This window comes from Erinaceus europaeus, chromosome 2, assembly GCF_950295315.1.
Source record: "Erinaceus europaeus chromosome 2, mEriEur2.1, whole genome shotgun sequence".
In the NCBI taxonomy this organism is placed as follows: domain Eukaryota; kingdom Metazoa; phylum Chordata; class Mammalia; order Eulipotyphla; family Erinaceidae; genus Erinaceus; species Erinaceus europaeus.
In genome coordinates, this window is record NC_080163.1 from 38,508,605 (window position 1) to 38,524,535 (window position 15,931).

Consider the following 15,931-nt stretch of genomic DNA (forward strand, 5'->3'; position numbering starts at 1 on the left):
AAATGGCTGCCAGGAAGATTTGTAGTACTGGTATCCAACTCCAGTGATAATTCTGGTGTCAATAAAATGAGTAAATAAAATAAAATGTGGCAGGAGCAGTATACATTGTCTTCCTTAATTTAAATCACAATATAAATTGTATTTTCTTTACTTATTTTAATTGTGTTATTTTAAATTGTGGATGCTTTTATTTTAGTTCTTTTGAATAGTATTATACCTATAATTTTACAGTCAATTATCTATTGCTATTTATTTATTTATTGACTTATTTTTTTTTCACCAGAGCACTGCTCAGTTCTGATCTGTGTTGCTGGTATTAGACATGGTATTAGACATTGGCACCTCTTGCACGAAAGTCTTTTTGTATGACCATTATGCTATCTCTCCTACTGGCTATCTCTCTATGTAACACTTTTTCCTTTTCTTGTTGTTTATTCTTTTTTAAAAAATATTTATTTATTTACTTATTCCCCCTTGTTGCCCTTGTTGTTTTATTGTTGTAGTTATTGTTGTTATTGATGTTGTCGTTGTTGGATAGGACAGAGAGAACTGGAGAGAGGAGGGGAAAACAGGGGGAGAGAAAGATAGACACCTGCAGACCTGCTTCACCCCTTGTGAAGCAACTCCCCTGCTGTCGGTTGCGTCGCAGGGGAGAGAACTGGACTGGAGCCAACCTGGGCTGCTGCTTACTGCTTACTCAGCGATGCAGGAGAGGAACCAGGAACTCATGGCTGAGCGGGAACACAATGCAATTTCTTTATTGGTCAAAGTAAACGCTTTTTATATATATCTCTTTACTCAGAAGTGACAAGTGGGAAAAGGAAATGGTTAGGAGAGGGGGTGGAGAAAAAAAGAGCATGAAGGTAGCAAGCTTCCATAGCAGCTATTTTGAAGGTTCTAATCAGTGGGATTAAACCAGTACCCTGCAGGCAGGGCGGGTCTCAGGCAAAAACAATGATTATGTAAATAAGACCACAGCGCTAAGCAATGCAGGGAACCTGGCATAATGACCAACACCCTGCAAGTAGGGAGCTGGGGGGCTTGAATCGGGATCCTTATGCTGATCCTTGCACTTTGTTAATCTGCTGCACTATGGCCCAACTCCCGTTTATTCTCTTTTTGACAGTTAATCTGTTTGTCTTCTGTATTCATTCTAAAAAAAAAAAAGAAAGATGGAAGTCAGGCGGTAGCACAGCGGGTTAAGTGCAGGTGGTGCAATGCGCAAGAACCGGTGCAAGGATCCCAGTTTGAGCCCCAGGCTCCACACCTGCAGGGAAGTCTCTTCACCAGCGGTGAAGCAGGTCTGCAGGTGTCAATCATTCTCTCCCCTTCTCTGTCTTCCCCTCCTCTCTCCATTTCTCTCTGTCCTATCCAAGAACAGCAATAATAACTACAATAAAACAACAAGGGCAACAAAAAGGAATAAATAAATAAATATTTTTTTTTAAAAAAAAGAAAGATGTATTTAGTTTATAGGAGATAGAGACAGAGACCAGAGCATGGCATGGCATATGTGGTCCTGGAAATTGAACCTGGAACCTTATGTGTGTATATCCTGTTCTCTGTCCACTGAACCGTCTCTCCAGATACTTTTTTTCAACCAGGGTTATTGCTGGGGCTCGGTGTCTGTACTATGTATCTGCTGCCCCTTGAGGCTATTTTTCCCACTTTTGTTGCCCTTGTTGTTATTCTTGTTACTGTTGTTATTGCTGCTGCTGTTGTTGTTAGATAGGACAGAGAGAAATAGAGAAGGGGAAGACAGAGAGGGAAAGAGAAAATAGAAATAATAGTTAACCAATATCGTCAGCCTTAGGGAAACTGCTGTAGCTTACACTAGAGGGGTTAGGGATTGAAAACTCTGGAGGGAATGGTATAGAATTATACCCCTGTTGACATGGCTTCTGTGATTGCTTCTCTGCTGGACATGGGCATTGGAAGGTCAACCCATATCCCCAGCCTGTCTCTATCTTTCCCTAGTGGGGTAGAGTTCTGGAGAGGTGAGGTTTCAGAACACATTGGTGAGGTCATCTGCTCAGAGAAGTCAGGATGGAATCATGGTAGCATATGCAACTTGGTGGCTGGAAGGTGGCAAGATATAAAGTGAGATAAAATGGTTAATGAACAAGAATCAAAAAAGTAGGAACAGAGCAGATGAGATTAGAGATTTTAGGGTGGAAGCAAGTTAGGAAGTCTACTTTATTGCCTGTATCATTTGTCTTTAACAGTTTTCCTCTATTACGCATGTACTGTATGATATGAGAGTACCTACTGATGGCATATGGGAAAAAGGAAGAACCTGTTTGTTTGTTTTTTTTTCTTTTTTTCTTTTTCCCCTAGAAGCAGCTACTGAAATCTTAGATTGTCAAGGCTGTGGGAGGAAGGAATTTTACCCAGTGTTTTATAAGACTGATGTTCAGATGGATGTAGTCGTGGTAGTGGTACATGCCATTATTGATCCCTTACTCTGTTAAGTGCTATTCTAAGAGCTTTTATAGCTTCTGTTTTATTAAGTGGGATTAAAAGAGCTCTTATCCCACCAAGTTGCAGATGCTACCATGATGCCAACCTGACTTTCCCGGACAGAGGACCGCACCAATGTACCTGGACCTCCACCTCTCCAGAAGAAGAAGAAGAGCCCTGCCTCACTAGGGAAAGATAGGGACAGGCTGGGAGTATAGATTGACCTGCTAATGCCCACATTCAGTGGGGAAGCAATAACAAAAGCCAGACCTTTCCCTATAATGACCCTGGGTCCAGACCCTCTGTACCCCATAATGACCCTGGGTCCATACTCCCAGAGGGATAAAGACTAGGAAAGCTTTCAAGGTAAGGGATGGGATGTGGAACTCTGGTGGGAATTATGTGGAATTGTACCCCTCTTATCCTGTGGTCTTGTCAATATTTTTTATTTTATAAATAAAAGAGAGAGAGAGCTATTATCATTATCCTCTTTTTTTTTTGAAGAATTTATTTATTTATTCATGAGAAAGATAGGAGAGAAAGAACCAGACATCACTCTGATACATGTGCTGCTGGGGATTGAACTAAGGACCTCATGGTTGAGAATCCAATGCTTTATCCATTATGCCACTTCTCAGACCACATCATTATCCTTCTTTTACTGATAGAAAACTTGTAGATAAGTCAGTTGGCAATTTAGCAGTAGAATTGGAAACCCATGCAATGGAATTTGAATTCAGCACTTCCTTGCCCTTAATGAGTACATTACTATTTCTCAGGGATGTTCTGAAGTCAAACAAGAAAAAGGCATTATAGGCAGTGAAAAATCTCATAATTTAATATACCTTACAGGTTAGCTTTGTGTTTGAATAAGCATGTTTGACTTGTCCCCCTCACATAACCTTGAGGTTTGGATTATGAAATGAAGAGGGTTGGGAGAGTGGATATTAATTCTTGTTTTATTCCTGTATGTAGTTAAATGGATTTTGCTTGTCTTTCTAATATGGAAAACTCTGGCCTTAATTGCAAAGTGGAAATCTTTATCCCTAATGAAATTGTTTTTGTTTAAGGTGGCATTTCTAACTTAGAAATATATTCTGACTGTCATTGGTGCTCTAAAAAGCATAGGCCAACTAGTATCAGATTGGTTTTTCTGGATAGGAGTAATGAAATTATTTATTTATGTAGTAGTAATGGTACTGACCTGTGAAGTCCATAGTAACTTTGTATATAATGGAATCTTACCAAGTAGTTCCGTTCTACATATGATAGAGACAGGTTCTTCTGCTGTTTGCAATTATCCTCATAAAAAACTGAAAGCAAATGAGCAGGGGAGGTAGCATAATGGTTATGCAAAAAAAAAAAAAAAAAAACCTTCTCATGCCCGAGCCCCTGAGGTCCCAGGTTCAATCCATTGCATCACCATAAACCAGAGCTAAGCAGTGTTGTGTATGTGTGTGTGTGGAGGGGGGGTAGGGGGGCCTGGGGGCTGACAAAAGCAAGCAAAAATAACAAGATGTTTATTTATTTATTTAAATAATAAAGAAAGAAAGAAAGCATGTTTGCCTTCTTTTTAGCAGTATTAGTGTGCATACTTTTCCTGTGCAGTTGTGTTTTTGCACTGAGTCTTTAGCTCTCTGCCTTGACATGGGGCACCTTCTCCCATAAATGGCAGTGTTGAGAAGTAGCAAGAGGGGCCAGGTGATGGCACACTTGGTAGAATGCACATGTTAGAATGCTCAGGGACTCAGTTTTGGGCCCCTTGTCCTTACCCTTCACAAGCAGTGAATCAGTGTTGCAAGTCTCTCCTCTATTTCTTTGTCTCTAGCCAATGAATAAATAAAATGAAAAGGAACTATTATAAAAAGAAACACTAATATTAAAAAAAAGAAGTAGCAAGAATTCTCTGAGTGGTCAATCTTTTGCACCTTCCTCTTCTGCCTGGGAGATGGGATGGGAAGCTGTTCATTTCTGCTAGTGCTTTTTCCTAACACATGCTCTCAAGACTTTTTCCCTTGACCTTGTGATTGTTGCTTTAGTTAGCAACCCAGTCACTGAAAATAAAAGGATCTATGCTGCAAGGATTGTGTCTCCTAAGATTTAGGACCAGGTAGTAAGACCCAGGGCACTGAATTGAAGGGAAATTATTCCTGTGCTTTTTTTTTTTTTTTTTTTTTTTGAAGAGTCTTGTTCTTAGGATAATTAAACAGTCCAGACAGGTCACTGGATGATACCAATTTCGTGGTTTGTTTATTTGAGCTTGTTTGTTTTTCACCATTGAGCAGTAGGTCACAGTCTTATTACACTGTTACCTCAGCACTGTGGAGAGCAATCCCTTTTATAGTTTATTTATTTTTTAAATATTTATTTATTTATTTTCCCTTTTGTTGCCCTTGTTGTTTTATTGTTGTAGTTATTATTGTTGTTGATATTGATGTAGTCATTGTTGGATAGGACAGAGAGAACATGGAGAAAGGAGGGGAAGACAGAGGGGGAGAGAAAGATAGACACTTGCAGACCTGCTTCCCTGCTTGTGAAGTGGGGAGCTGGGGCTCGAACTGGGATCCTTATGCCGGTCTTTGAGCTTTGTGCCACCTGCACTTAACCAGCTGCACTACCGCCTGATCCCCTCATATTTTATTTCTATAGTCTTCCCTAAGGATCCTAACCATGTCCTTATCTGGCTGTAATGCTCTGGTGTCCCCTTCATTTCCAAAGCAAGAGGGAAATGTCAGTAATCACTTTTTACTTTATCTTACACAGGCATTTGGCTTTATGTCCAGAGTTGCTCTACAAGCAGAGAAGATGAATCATCACCCAGAATGGTTTAATGTGTACAACAAGGTAACTAAATTACCTTATTTTGTCATCACCTTAATTGTGGACTTCAAGAAACTGCTTTCTTCTTATTTCTTTGTCATCCTGTGCAACTAAGTGTTACTGTTCTTAGAAAGTGTTCTCTTACTCTTTTTCCTAGAATCATTGTGTGTTATTGCAAATTAGTAACACATTTTTAGATCTTCTCCAGAGAGCAGTGACTAGGCTCTGTATTTTTATGAGAAAGTTGGGCCAAATTAAACTCCTCATTAAATTTATCAACCATGCAGGTAAATCTTAAATCTCATTTAAGACAAATTACTCTAAGAAATGAGCAAATAAGATTGACTGCATTTATCTCAAATAAATTTCCTCAAGATCTGCGTTAAGTAGCTATTAAATTCTATACCCTCATTGGGAACTGCTCTTCTTATTCAAGATGAAGAGCAGATTAAAAAGACTTCATTAAGTAATTTTAAGGGGGCCCAGAGAGAAGAATCATGCCTCACAAAAGTGTCCTTGCCTTTTATGGTCATGCCATTTGAAATGTCTTATCCAGATTTCTGAGGTTTTATTTCTTCAGTGTAATTCTCTTTCCATTTTGACAAAAGAAAAATTCACACTATCCTTATGACTTTGTGGAAAATCTGCCACCAATATATTTTTTGTTCCTAATTAACTCTTCGCCCATAATTTTGCTTTTCCTTCTTAGTCTGTTAAGAAGCAACAGTTTTCCTTCTACCCTACCCTGACTCTACTTCCCTGATTTGGAAATAGCCTTTTTTTTTTTTAATGTTGTTGCTAAGATATTACATTTGATAGCTTGGATTTCTCAGTGACCTGAAAATAGTAATGGCAGTTAAAATAAAACCATGGCATGTGTGTGTTTGTCTTTTTCTGTCTCTTTCTCGCTCAGTGAAGATTTGAGATTCTGGCAGCTGAACTGCCTGTCATATAAGAGAAACTTTTTATGCCTGGGTGGTTACTGGGTCCAGCTTCAAGCACACTATACTCCTGGAATTTATTAGATTTTGAAAATACTGTGCTTATTCATAATGTAATGTATCCTAAGTCATTAATTCTCAAATATGAATTTGAATAATGAACTTTTTTCTAATTCATCAAGGGACTTGTTGTTCAGGATTTTAAAGACTGGTTTTCTCTTTTTATAGGTCCAGATAACTCTTACCTCACATGACTGTGGTGGACTGACCAAAAGAGATGTGAAATTGGCCAATTTTATTGAAAAAGCAGCTGCCTCTATGTGATGTCATACAAAAATGGATGTAAAATCTGATATACATCCTATCTGTGATGTATCATGAAGGCAATTTACAGAAACAAATCATGTTGTAAATTTAGTTTCCCTTATTACCAAAGTTTATAATATCACTGCTTAAATACAAAATGATTTTCATTTGGACCTTACTTTTCATTGTATCTAATAATATGCATAAGGTAACCAACTCATATAACTATATCAATAATGTTAAAAAAAAGAAATCATATTCATAAGACCAGAAACTGGAATGGAGGAGAATACACCACAGTATCACTCTCGCATGTGAGATTTCTGGGGTTGAACTTGGGACCTCATAGATGAGTGTCTAAGGCTTTGTTCATTGCACCACCTCCTGAGTCCTAGCTAAAGGATTTTAACTACGTAAAAATCATCCCTATGAAGCTAAGAATTTGTATTTTAGCTACTGTTATAAATTAAATAGTTAGATTACAAATGTCACAAAAATTGGGTGAGCTCTCTTGATGTATTTTATACTTTTCAGACAAGAAGTTGAAGATGAGTATAATTGTTTTATCCATGATTTCTATGAAGGTAGGACAATTTACAGGTCATTATTTGCCTTACTGAGTTAAAGTGTTTTTTATTTTTTATTTGCGGGTTAGCACCCTTAATTAAGAGTATTTAGCCACTGAGCTAGAGCTAGATGCTACTTGTGCATTATTCAGTAATAAACTCTGTTTACTGGAGTAAAATGAATACAGAGTAATCTATTATGTGAAAAGAGTAGGAAGATTACTCACCAAGCTGGCCATGTGCTTCAGGACCATATGGGAGTGCCATGTCACTATGAAAAATTTCAGTGGTGTAGTTTCTTTCCCTCTGTCTCTGTCTCTATGGGGGCGGGGGGGAAGAATAGAAAAAAATCAGTCCAGGTGCAGTGAAACTGCATGCACAAAACCTCAGTGACTTAAAAAAAAAGTGTAGTAGCACAATTCTTTGAAGGAATTTAGGGAGGTACTTATTAATGAGATTAGAATATAGATTAAAATAACATATATGTATTCATACACAGACATGTTAATCTTTTTTTATTTAATTTTTTATTTATAAAAAGGAAACATTGACAAAACCATAGGATAAGGGGGGTAAAACTTCACATAATTTCCACCACTAGAACTCTGTATCCCATCCCCCATCCCCTCCCCTGATAGCTTTCCTATTCTTTAACCCTCTGGGAGTATGGACCCAAGGTCATTGTGGGATGCAGAAGGTGGAAGGTCTGGCTTCTGTAATTGCTTCTCCGCTGAACATGGCTGTTGACAGGTTGATCCATACTCCCAGCCTGTCTTTCTCGTTCCCTAGTGGGGAAGAGCTCTGGGGAAGCGGAGCTCCAGGACACATTGGTGGGGTTGTCTGTCCAGGGAAGTCTGGTTGGCATCATGCTAGCATCTGGAACCTGGTGGTTGAAAATAGAGTTAACATACAAAGCCAAAAAAATTGTTGACCAGTCATGGACCTAAAGGCTGGGATAGAGCAGATGAAGTGTTGGGGGGGGGGGTTCCTCCATTTTTTAGATAGCTAGTAGGCATATTTTAGTTATATTCCAAAGGGTCTGTGGCTATACTAGTGGTTTTTTTTTTTTTTTTTTTCCTGAGCCTGAAATCTGATATGCAGGTGTGTTGGGCTAGCTTCGCAGGCAGGAGAGAGAGAGAGAGAGAGAGAGAGAGAGAGGAGAGAGGAGAGAGAGGACCAGGGACTCATGGCTGAGTGGTATGCAGTTCAGTCTTTATTCATGTGGAACGCAGTGCAATCTCAGCTATCTCTAATCACAATCCTCTCCTTATATATCCTGAGGCGGAAGAGTCAGGTCCGAAGAGGATGTACTAGGATAGGGGGTGGGGAGAAGGAAAAAGCGTGCAAAACAGTGAGGATTAAACCAATGCCCTGGAGGCAGGGCAGTGCTTAGTTAACAGTGGTTATGTAAATAGAATACAGTGTTAAGCAGGGGGTATTAAACCAATGAAAGAGAAGGGGTCTTAGAAGCAGAATTTAGAAGCATACCAACATTTTGACCAGTCAGGTACCTAAAGGCTGGGATAGTACAGATGAAGTGTTGGGGGGGGGGTGTCTTCCATTTTGTAGATAGCTAGTAGGCATATTTTAGTTATATTCCAAAGGGTCTGTGGCTATACTAGTGGTTTTTTTTTTTTTTTTTTGCCTGAGCCTGAAATCTGATATGTAGGTGGATCCAAGTTATTGTCTGGCGAGGTGATGTCATGGCTGGAAAAAGGACCAGAAAGCTGGATCAAGGAAGAGAGTAGCTCCCAAATATGGGAAAGGTGTATAACAGTTGTTGATTGTAAACCCCATTGATTGTAAACCCCATATTCAGTTTAGGAGCCTGTGTGACCTCTGCATCCCTGTAGATCTGAGCTCACATTCTGTGGTCATAAATAGGAACATTCCAAGCTGCTCCAATATCAGGACCCATCTTCCTCAGGTGTAGCATAGAGTATATTGTTCAGCCTCCCTTCGGAGGATGGAACATTCTCTACCATTGTTGATCCAAGTTGAGGGCAAGGTCCTATGGGGGCCTGGGGTCTATTGTATTGTTCCTGATAGGAATTACTGGTAACAATGGAGAGAGGGATTTATTTGAGGTCTAGGCCCATCAAGACATGTTAATCTGTTGGAGCACTGTGGTGGTAGGATTTAACAGGGATCATCTTTATAACCTACCTTATATCAGAGACCAGAAAAATTACTCTAGAGAGTAAAAGCAAACAAACTTTACCCTCTCCAACCACACTCAACCTCTAATCTGAGAAGCCATATGGGAATATGACAAGGAGGCTGAACACTGGGAAACAATTTTTTAATTATTTATTTATATATTTTTTCCCTTTTGTTGCCCTTGTTTATCGTTATTGTTGTTATTGCTGTCGTTGCTGGATAGGACAGAGAGAAATGGAGAGAGGAGGGGAAGACAGAGAGGGGAGAGAGAGATAGACACTTGCAGACCTGCTTCACAGCCTGTGAAGCAACCCCCTTGCAGGTGGGGAGCCGGGGACTCGAACTGGGATCCTTAAGCTGGTCATTGTGCTTCATGCCATGTGCGCTTAACCTGGCTCCCGGAAAAAAATTTTTATCTGGTTCTGTTGGATTGGGAGAAGCAGCTATGGTATATTTGGTCTGTTTGTAGAGGTGATGTTGGAAGGGATAATAGAGAAGAGACAGATTCTGTTGCTAAAAGACAAAAAAAAACTAGATACTAGAGGAGTAGGGGCAGATAGCATAATGGTTATACAACAAGACTTTTATATCTGAGATTCCAAAGTCTCAGGTTCAGTCCACTAGACCAGTATGTATGCCAAAACTGAAAAAGAGAGAGAAAGAAAAGAAAATAAATCTAGGTATTAGAACAGTGTTTTTTAGAATTTTCTTTAGAAGTAGAGGTGAAACTTTTAAAAAAATAACTGTTAGAGACATGGGAGCTTTTATACATTTTATTTCAAAGGATTATAAAAAATATTAGTGGTTATTTAATAGTGCTTTACAAAATTATAAGACTTCAGGGATGTAGTTTCACACTTACAGATGGTGTGTGTTGGCGCCTGCTCCTACCACTAAAATATTGTACACCAACACCACAGTTCTCACAATCTGAGATATCGATTGTTCACCTTTTTAGCTAGTATACCAGTTTTTACATGAATTGTAAGATTTATTCATTTTATGAGAGAGAGAGACTAGCACATAACTAGTCAAATTTTGTGTTGGGAATCAAATCAATCCTGAGGCCTCACACAATCAAGACATATACTCTACTTCCCAGACCTCTCTTTTCTCTTCTCTTGTCTTCTCTTCTCTTGTCTTCTCTTCTCTTGTCTTCTCTTCTCTTGTCTTCTCTTCTCTTCTCTTCTCTTCTCTTCTCTTCTCTTCTCTTCTCTTCTCTTCTCTTCTCTTCTCTTCTCTTCTCTTCTCTTCTCTTCTCTTCTCTTCTCTTCTCTTCTCTTCTCTTCTCTTCCCTTCCCTTCCCTTCCCTTCCCTTCCCTTCCCTTCCCTTCCCTTCCCTTCCCTTCCCTTCCCTTCCCTTCCCTTCCCTTCCCTTCCCTTCCCTTCCCTTCCTTTCTTTCTTTCTCTCTTTCTTTCTTTTTTGTTGCATGTTCTCACTGCTCTGGCAGCTTTATTCATATATATATTTTGGGGATGGTGTGGGGTCGGAGACAGACAGAGAAGTAGAGGCACCACAACACTGAGCCTCCCCCAGTATTATAAAACTCATATGTGAAATGTTGGTGCTTTGAACCTGAGCCATGCATATGGCTAGGCAGGCCCCTATCAGGTGAGCAGTCTCACCAGCCCCCTGATACATGAAAACATTTAATTTCATTTAAAAATTGATTGTGTTGTAACTTGTGTCCTTATGTATTGATCACTCAGATTTAACAATTACCAAAATTGTGCCCCAGTTACTTTATATAATCCTCCTCTTCCATCGTCTTTGCTGAAGTATTTAAAAGCCAGTCCCAAATACCCCTAAGTATCCCTAGAAACCATGATAATTTTTAAGCATAAACTAGAAAACTCTATTATTATAATATTATTATGCCAAACATAAATTTTGGTACTGCCCCCATACCTGAGTGAATGTTTTTAATGGGGGCTGGGTGGTAGCATACCCGGTTAAGTGCACATAGTAAGAAGAAGAACAGGGATCCCTGTTTGAGTCCCCAGCTGCCCACCTGCAGGGGGGTTGCCTCACACAAGCAGTGAAGCAGGTCTGCTGGTGTCTATCTTGCTTTCCCTCTCTTTATCTTTCCCTTCTCTTTCAATTTCTCTCTGTCCTATCCAATAAAAGGAAAAAAAAAAAAGGAAAAAAGGAAAAAATGGCCTCTAGGAGCAGTGGATCCGTAGTATAGGCATGGAGCCCCAGTGATAACTCTGGAGGCACACACACACAAAAAAAATTAACAGTGATTTTGTTTTTAAATCAGGATCCATATGAAGTTCATTCATCACATATGGTTTTTTAAAAAAATATATTTATTTATTTATTCCCTTTTGTTGCCCTTGTTTTATTGTTGTAATTAATATTGATGCTGTTGTTGTTGGATGGGACAGAGAGAAATGGAGAGAGGAGGGGAAGACAGAGAGGGGGAGAGAAAGATAGATACCTGCAGACCTGCTTCACCTCTTGTGAAGGGACTCCCCTGTAGGTGGGGAGCCGGGGGTTCAAACCGGGATCCTTCCGCCAGTCCTTGAGCTTTGTGCCACCTGTGCCTAACCCGCTGCGCCACCGCCCGACTCCCCATTACATGTCGTTTTTTTTTTTTTTTTTACCAAAGCACTGCTCAACTCTGGTTTATGATATTGAATTTATGGTTTATGGTTTGAATTTATTGGTTTTTGGTATTGAATTTATTGGAATTTATGGTTTGAATTTATTGGTTTATGGTATTGGGGATTGAACCTGGAATCTTTAGTGACTGAGGCATGAAAGTCTTTTGCATAACCATTATGCTCTTTCCTCAGCCCCGATTTGGTTCTTTGATATTGAAATCTAGCACAAAAGAAGCTCTCACTTATTCCTTCCTTTCCCCCATAATATTGATGGTAAAAACTAGACCAACTATCCTACAAGATAGTATACATTCTTGTTTGCAGCCTTGTAGTATCACTTGTTTCACTATCTTTTCTCCTGTTTTTTCTTTTTTTTTCAATAGTCCTTTTAAGAATTACTTATTATTATTATTATTTTAAATATGTATGTATTTATTTATTTATTCCCTATTGTTGCCCTTGTTGTTTTATTGTGGTGGTTATTATTGTTGTTATTGATGTCGTTGTTGTTGGATAGGACAGAGAGAAATGGAGAGAGGAGGGGACGACAGAGAAGGGGGAGAGAAAGATAGACACCTACAGACCAGGTTCACCACCTGTGAAGCAACTCCCATGCAGGTGGGGAGCTGGGGGCTGGAACTGGGATCCTTGATCCAGGTCCTTGAGCTTTGCGCCACCTGCGCTTAACCCACTGCACCACCGCCCGACTCCCTAGAATTACTTATTTTTTCATGGGAGTTGGGTGGTAGCGCAGCGGGTTCAGCGCACGTGGCACGAAGCGCAAGAACCAGCATAAGGATCCTGGTTTGAGCCCCCAGCTCCCCACCTGCAAGGGTGTCGCTTCACAGGCAGTGATGCAGGTCCTCAGGTGTCTGTCTTTCTCTCCCCCCCGTCTTCCCCTTCTCTATCCATTTCTCTCTGTCCTATCCAACAGCAATGACATCAGTAATAACAATAATAACTACAACAACAATAAAAACAACAAGGACAACAAAAGGGAAAATAAATGAATATATATATATACATATATATATATAGATAAAGAATCACTTAGTTTTTCATAAGAGACATCAGAACACTGCTCAGCTGTGGCATGGGGGAATTGAACCTAGGTCACTGATGCCTCAGACATGCAAGTCTGGCTGGGATGTTGCTGAGCTATCTCCTCAGCTTCCTTTTCTGTTTTGAGCATAAGTACGAGATGCTGAATGTTTTGGATTAACTTAAATCACATATACTATAATGGTAAAAGCAGAATATAATTAATAATTTTAATTGTGAAAAACTGAGAATGTAGCTACTAACTAGTATCTACTGACATAAAATTCATGAATAAGGGATGGAGGATCTACTAGAATTCACAAACTTTTAAAGAGAATCAGAGATCCCACATCAGAAATCTCTAGAAATATTCCTTACAGTGACTGCTAGTAGAATGAACCCTCACAATACCTTACTTCAGTTAACTGATGTTTCAACTGAAAAGAGATATTGCCGAAGTTGAATATGCTCAAATTCCCTCTGTTCCAAATCCTGTGTGATGAAAGTGTTTCTCTGATATGTATAGTAAGCTCCAGTTTCCTTCTGCTTTCTTTCTAAATGATCACCATCGCAGTGAACAGTTCAGTAGACATGACCCCTAACTGACCTCCACAGATAACAAAGCAGGTCCAGCATGTCTCTTTTCTAAAAGGAAGTTTAAGTTCTAAAAACACTGGCGGCTTTCTGATATTGATAGGGTTTAGGAAATCTTTGGATAATTAATCATGGTTCTGTATATCCTTTTCCTAGGCAAAGCAGCAGCCTGTATAGAGTATGTGGGCATAAGCCTGATCTCTGTCAGTGTGTTTTAAGCTTTGGACTACTAGTGTTGGTAAAAAGCAATCTATATACTTTTTTTTCTCCCTCTACTCCACCCCATATATACTTTTTTGATCATTTAAAAAATGAAACTAGTCAAACTCTCTTTAATCTCTAGGCCATAATTAATGTATGAACAGCTTCAATGATCTTTTTCAGATAGTGAGGGAGAGACACCACAGCGGTAAAACTCTTCCCAGTGCCTTAGTACTCCCGTGTGGTGGCGAGCTCATGCCAATTGCAAGGCAGGTGCCCTCCCTGAGATAGCTCTCTGAACCTCTAGCTGAACTCTTAATTTTATAAACAGTTCTGCAAAATAGCAAGAGATGTATTAGAGTTTTGGTTATGATATGTGAGCTTTGTGTTTCAATGCCAGGTACCTGAAAGTAGTAAAGAAATGACTCTTGGTCAGAAGACTTTCTTTCTTTTTTTTTTTTTTTAATTAACTTATTAGTGATTTAATGACGATCAACAAAATTTTGGGATAAGAAGAATACAATTTTTTTTTTGTTATTGTTGTTTCTGCTTTTTTAAAATTTATAAAATGGAGATACTGACAAGACCATAGAATAAGAGGGGTACAATTCTTTTTTTTTTTCTTTGCCTCCAGGGTTATTTCTGGGGCTCAGTGCCTGCATCATGAGTCCACTGCTCCTGGAGGCTATTTGTCCCCCCTTTTGTTGCCCTTGTTGTTGTAGCCTTGTTGTGGTTATTATTGTTATTGTTAATGTCGTTCATTGTTGGATAGGACAGAGAGAAATTGAGAGGAGGGGAAAACAGAGAGGGAAGAGAAAAACAGACACCTACAGACCTGCTTCACTGCCTGTGAAGCAACTCTCTTGCAGGTGGGAAGCTCTGGGCTCCAACCAGATCCTTGCGGGACCTTGCGCTTTGCGCCATGTGCACTTAACCCTCTGTGCTACTGCCTGACCCCCAAGAGGGGTACAATTCTATATATCTCTCACTACCAGAGTTCAGTATCCTGTCCCCTCCACTGGAAGCTTCCCTATTCTTTATCCCTCTGGGAGTATGGACCAAAGATATTTTTTTAAATTGCTATTAATTTATGTATAAAATAAAAAGTATCAACAAGACCATAGGATAAGAGGGGTACAATTCCATACAATTTCCATCACCAAAGTTCCATGTCTCATCCCCTCCCTTGAAAGCTTCCCTATGGGGAGTCGGGCTGTAGCGCAGCGGGTTAAGTGCATGTGGCGCAAAGCATAAGGACCGGCATAAGGATCCTGGTTCGAACCCCAGCTCCCCACCTGCAGGGGAGTCACTTCACAGGCAGTGAAGCAGGTCTGCAGATGTCTATCTTTCTCTCCTCCTCTCTGTCTTCCCCTCCTCTCTCCATTTCTCTCTGTCCTATCCAACAATGACAACAACAACAATAAAACAACAAGGGCAACAAAAGGGAATAAATAAATAAAATAAATATTTTAAAAAAAAAAGAAAGCTTTCCTATTTTTTTTTTTTTTTTTTTGCCTCCAGGGTTATTGCTGGGGCTTGGTACCTGCACCACGAATCCACTGCTCTGGGAGGCCATTTTTTCCCTTTTGTTGCCCTGTTTTTTTTTTTTTTTCTTTTTTTATCATTGTGGTTACTATTATTATCGCTATTATTGATGTCATCATTGTTGGATATGACAGAGAGAAATGGAGAGAGGAGGGGAAGACAGAGAGGAGGAGCGAAAGATAGACACCTGCAGACCTGCTTCACCGCCTGTGAAGCGACTCCCCTGCAGGTGGGGAGCCAGGGGCTCCAATCGGGGTCCTTACGCAGGCCCTTGTACTTTGTGCCATGTGCGCTTAACCCGCTGTGCTACCTCAGGACCCCCAGCTTTCCTATTCTTTATCTCTCTGAGAGTATGAACCCAAGGTCATTATGGGGTACAGAAGGTGGAAGGTCTGGCTTCTGTAATTGCTTCTCTGCAGGACATGAGCATTGGCAAGTCAATCCATACTCCCAGCCTGTTCCTATCTGTCCCTAGTGGGTGAGGTCTCTGGACAGGTGGGGGTCCAGGACATATTGGTGAGGTCCTCTGTCCCCGGAAGTCAGGTTGGCATGATGGTAGTATCTGTAACTTGGTGTCTGAAAAAGCATTAAGATATAAAGCAGAACAAATTGTTTAATAGAAATCTAAAGGCAGTAATATATAGCAAATGAGTTTTGGGAATCTCCATTTTGGAGAAAGCTAGTAAG

General features: G+C 39.9%; 2 protein-coding genes across 4 annotated transcripts in view; both read left to right on the forward strand.

The window, feature by feature from the left end:
• The window catches only part of PCBD2 (pterin-4 alpha-carbinolamine dehydratase 2), an 86,174-nt gene extending 79,474 nt beyond the window's left edge, over window positions 1-6,700 (forward strand). For all 3 annotated transcript variants that reach the window (XM_060178293.1, XM_007519898.3, XM_060178294.1), the window contains 2 exons: window positions 5,224-5,304; window positions 6,450-6,700. In XM_060178293.1, the coding sequence (XP_060034276.1) occupies window positions 5,224-5,304; window positions 6,450-6,545 (177 nt within the window). In that variant the 3' untranslated portion in view covers window positions 6,546-6,700. The remainder of the gene's footprint in view (window positions 1-5,223; window positions 5,305-6,449) is intronic.
• Window positions 6,701-6,806: 106 nt separating this feature from the next.
• Window positions 6,807-15,931, forward strand: part of LOC103110762 (cation channel sperm-associated protein 3-like) — a 69,893-nt gene continuing 60,768 nt past the window's right edge. The window contains exons 1-2 of the mRNA XM_060186360.1: window positions 6,807-6,841; window positions 7,062-7,111. Of these exons, the coding sequence (XP_060042343.1) occupies window positions 6,807-6,841; window positions 7,062-7,111 (85 nt within the window). The remainder of the gene's footprint in view (window positions 6,842-7,061; window positions 7,112-15,931) is intronic.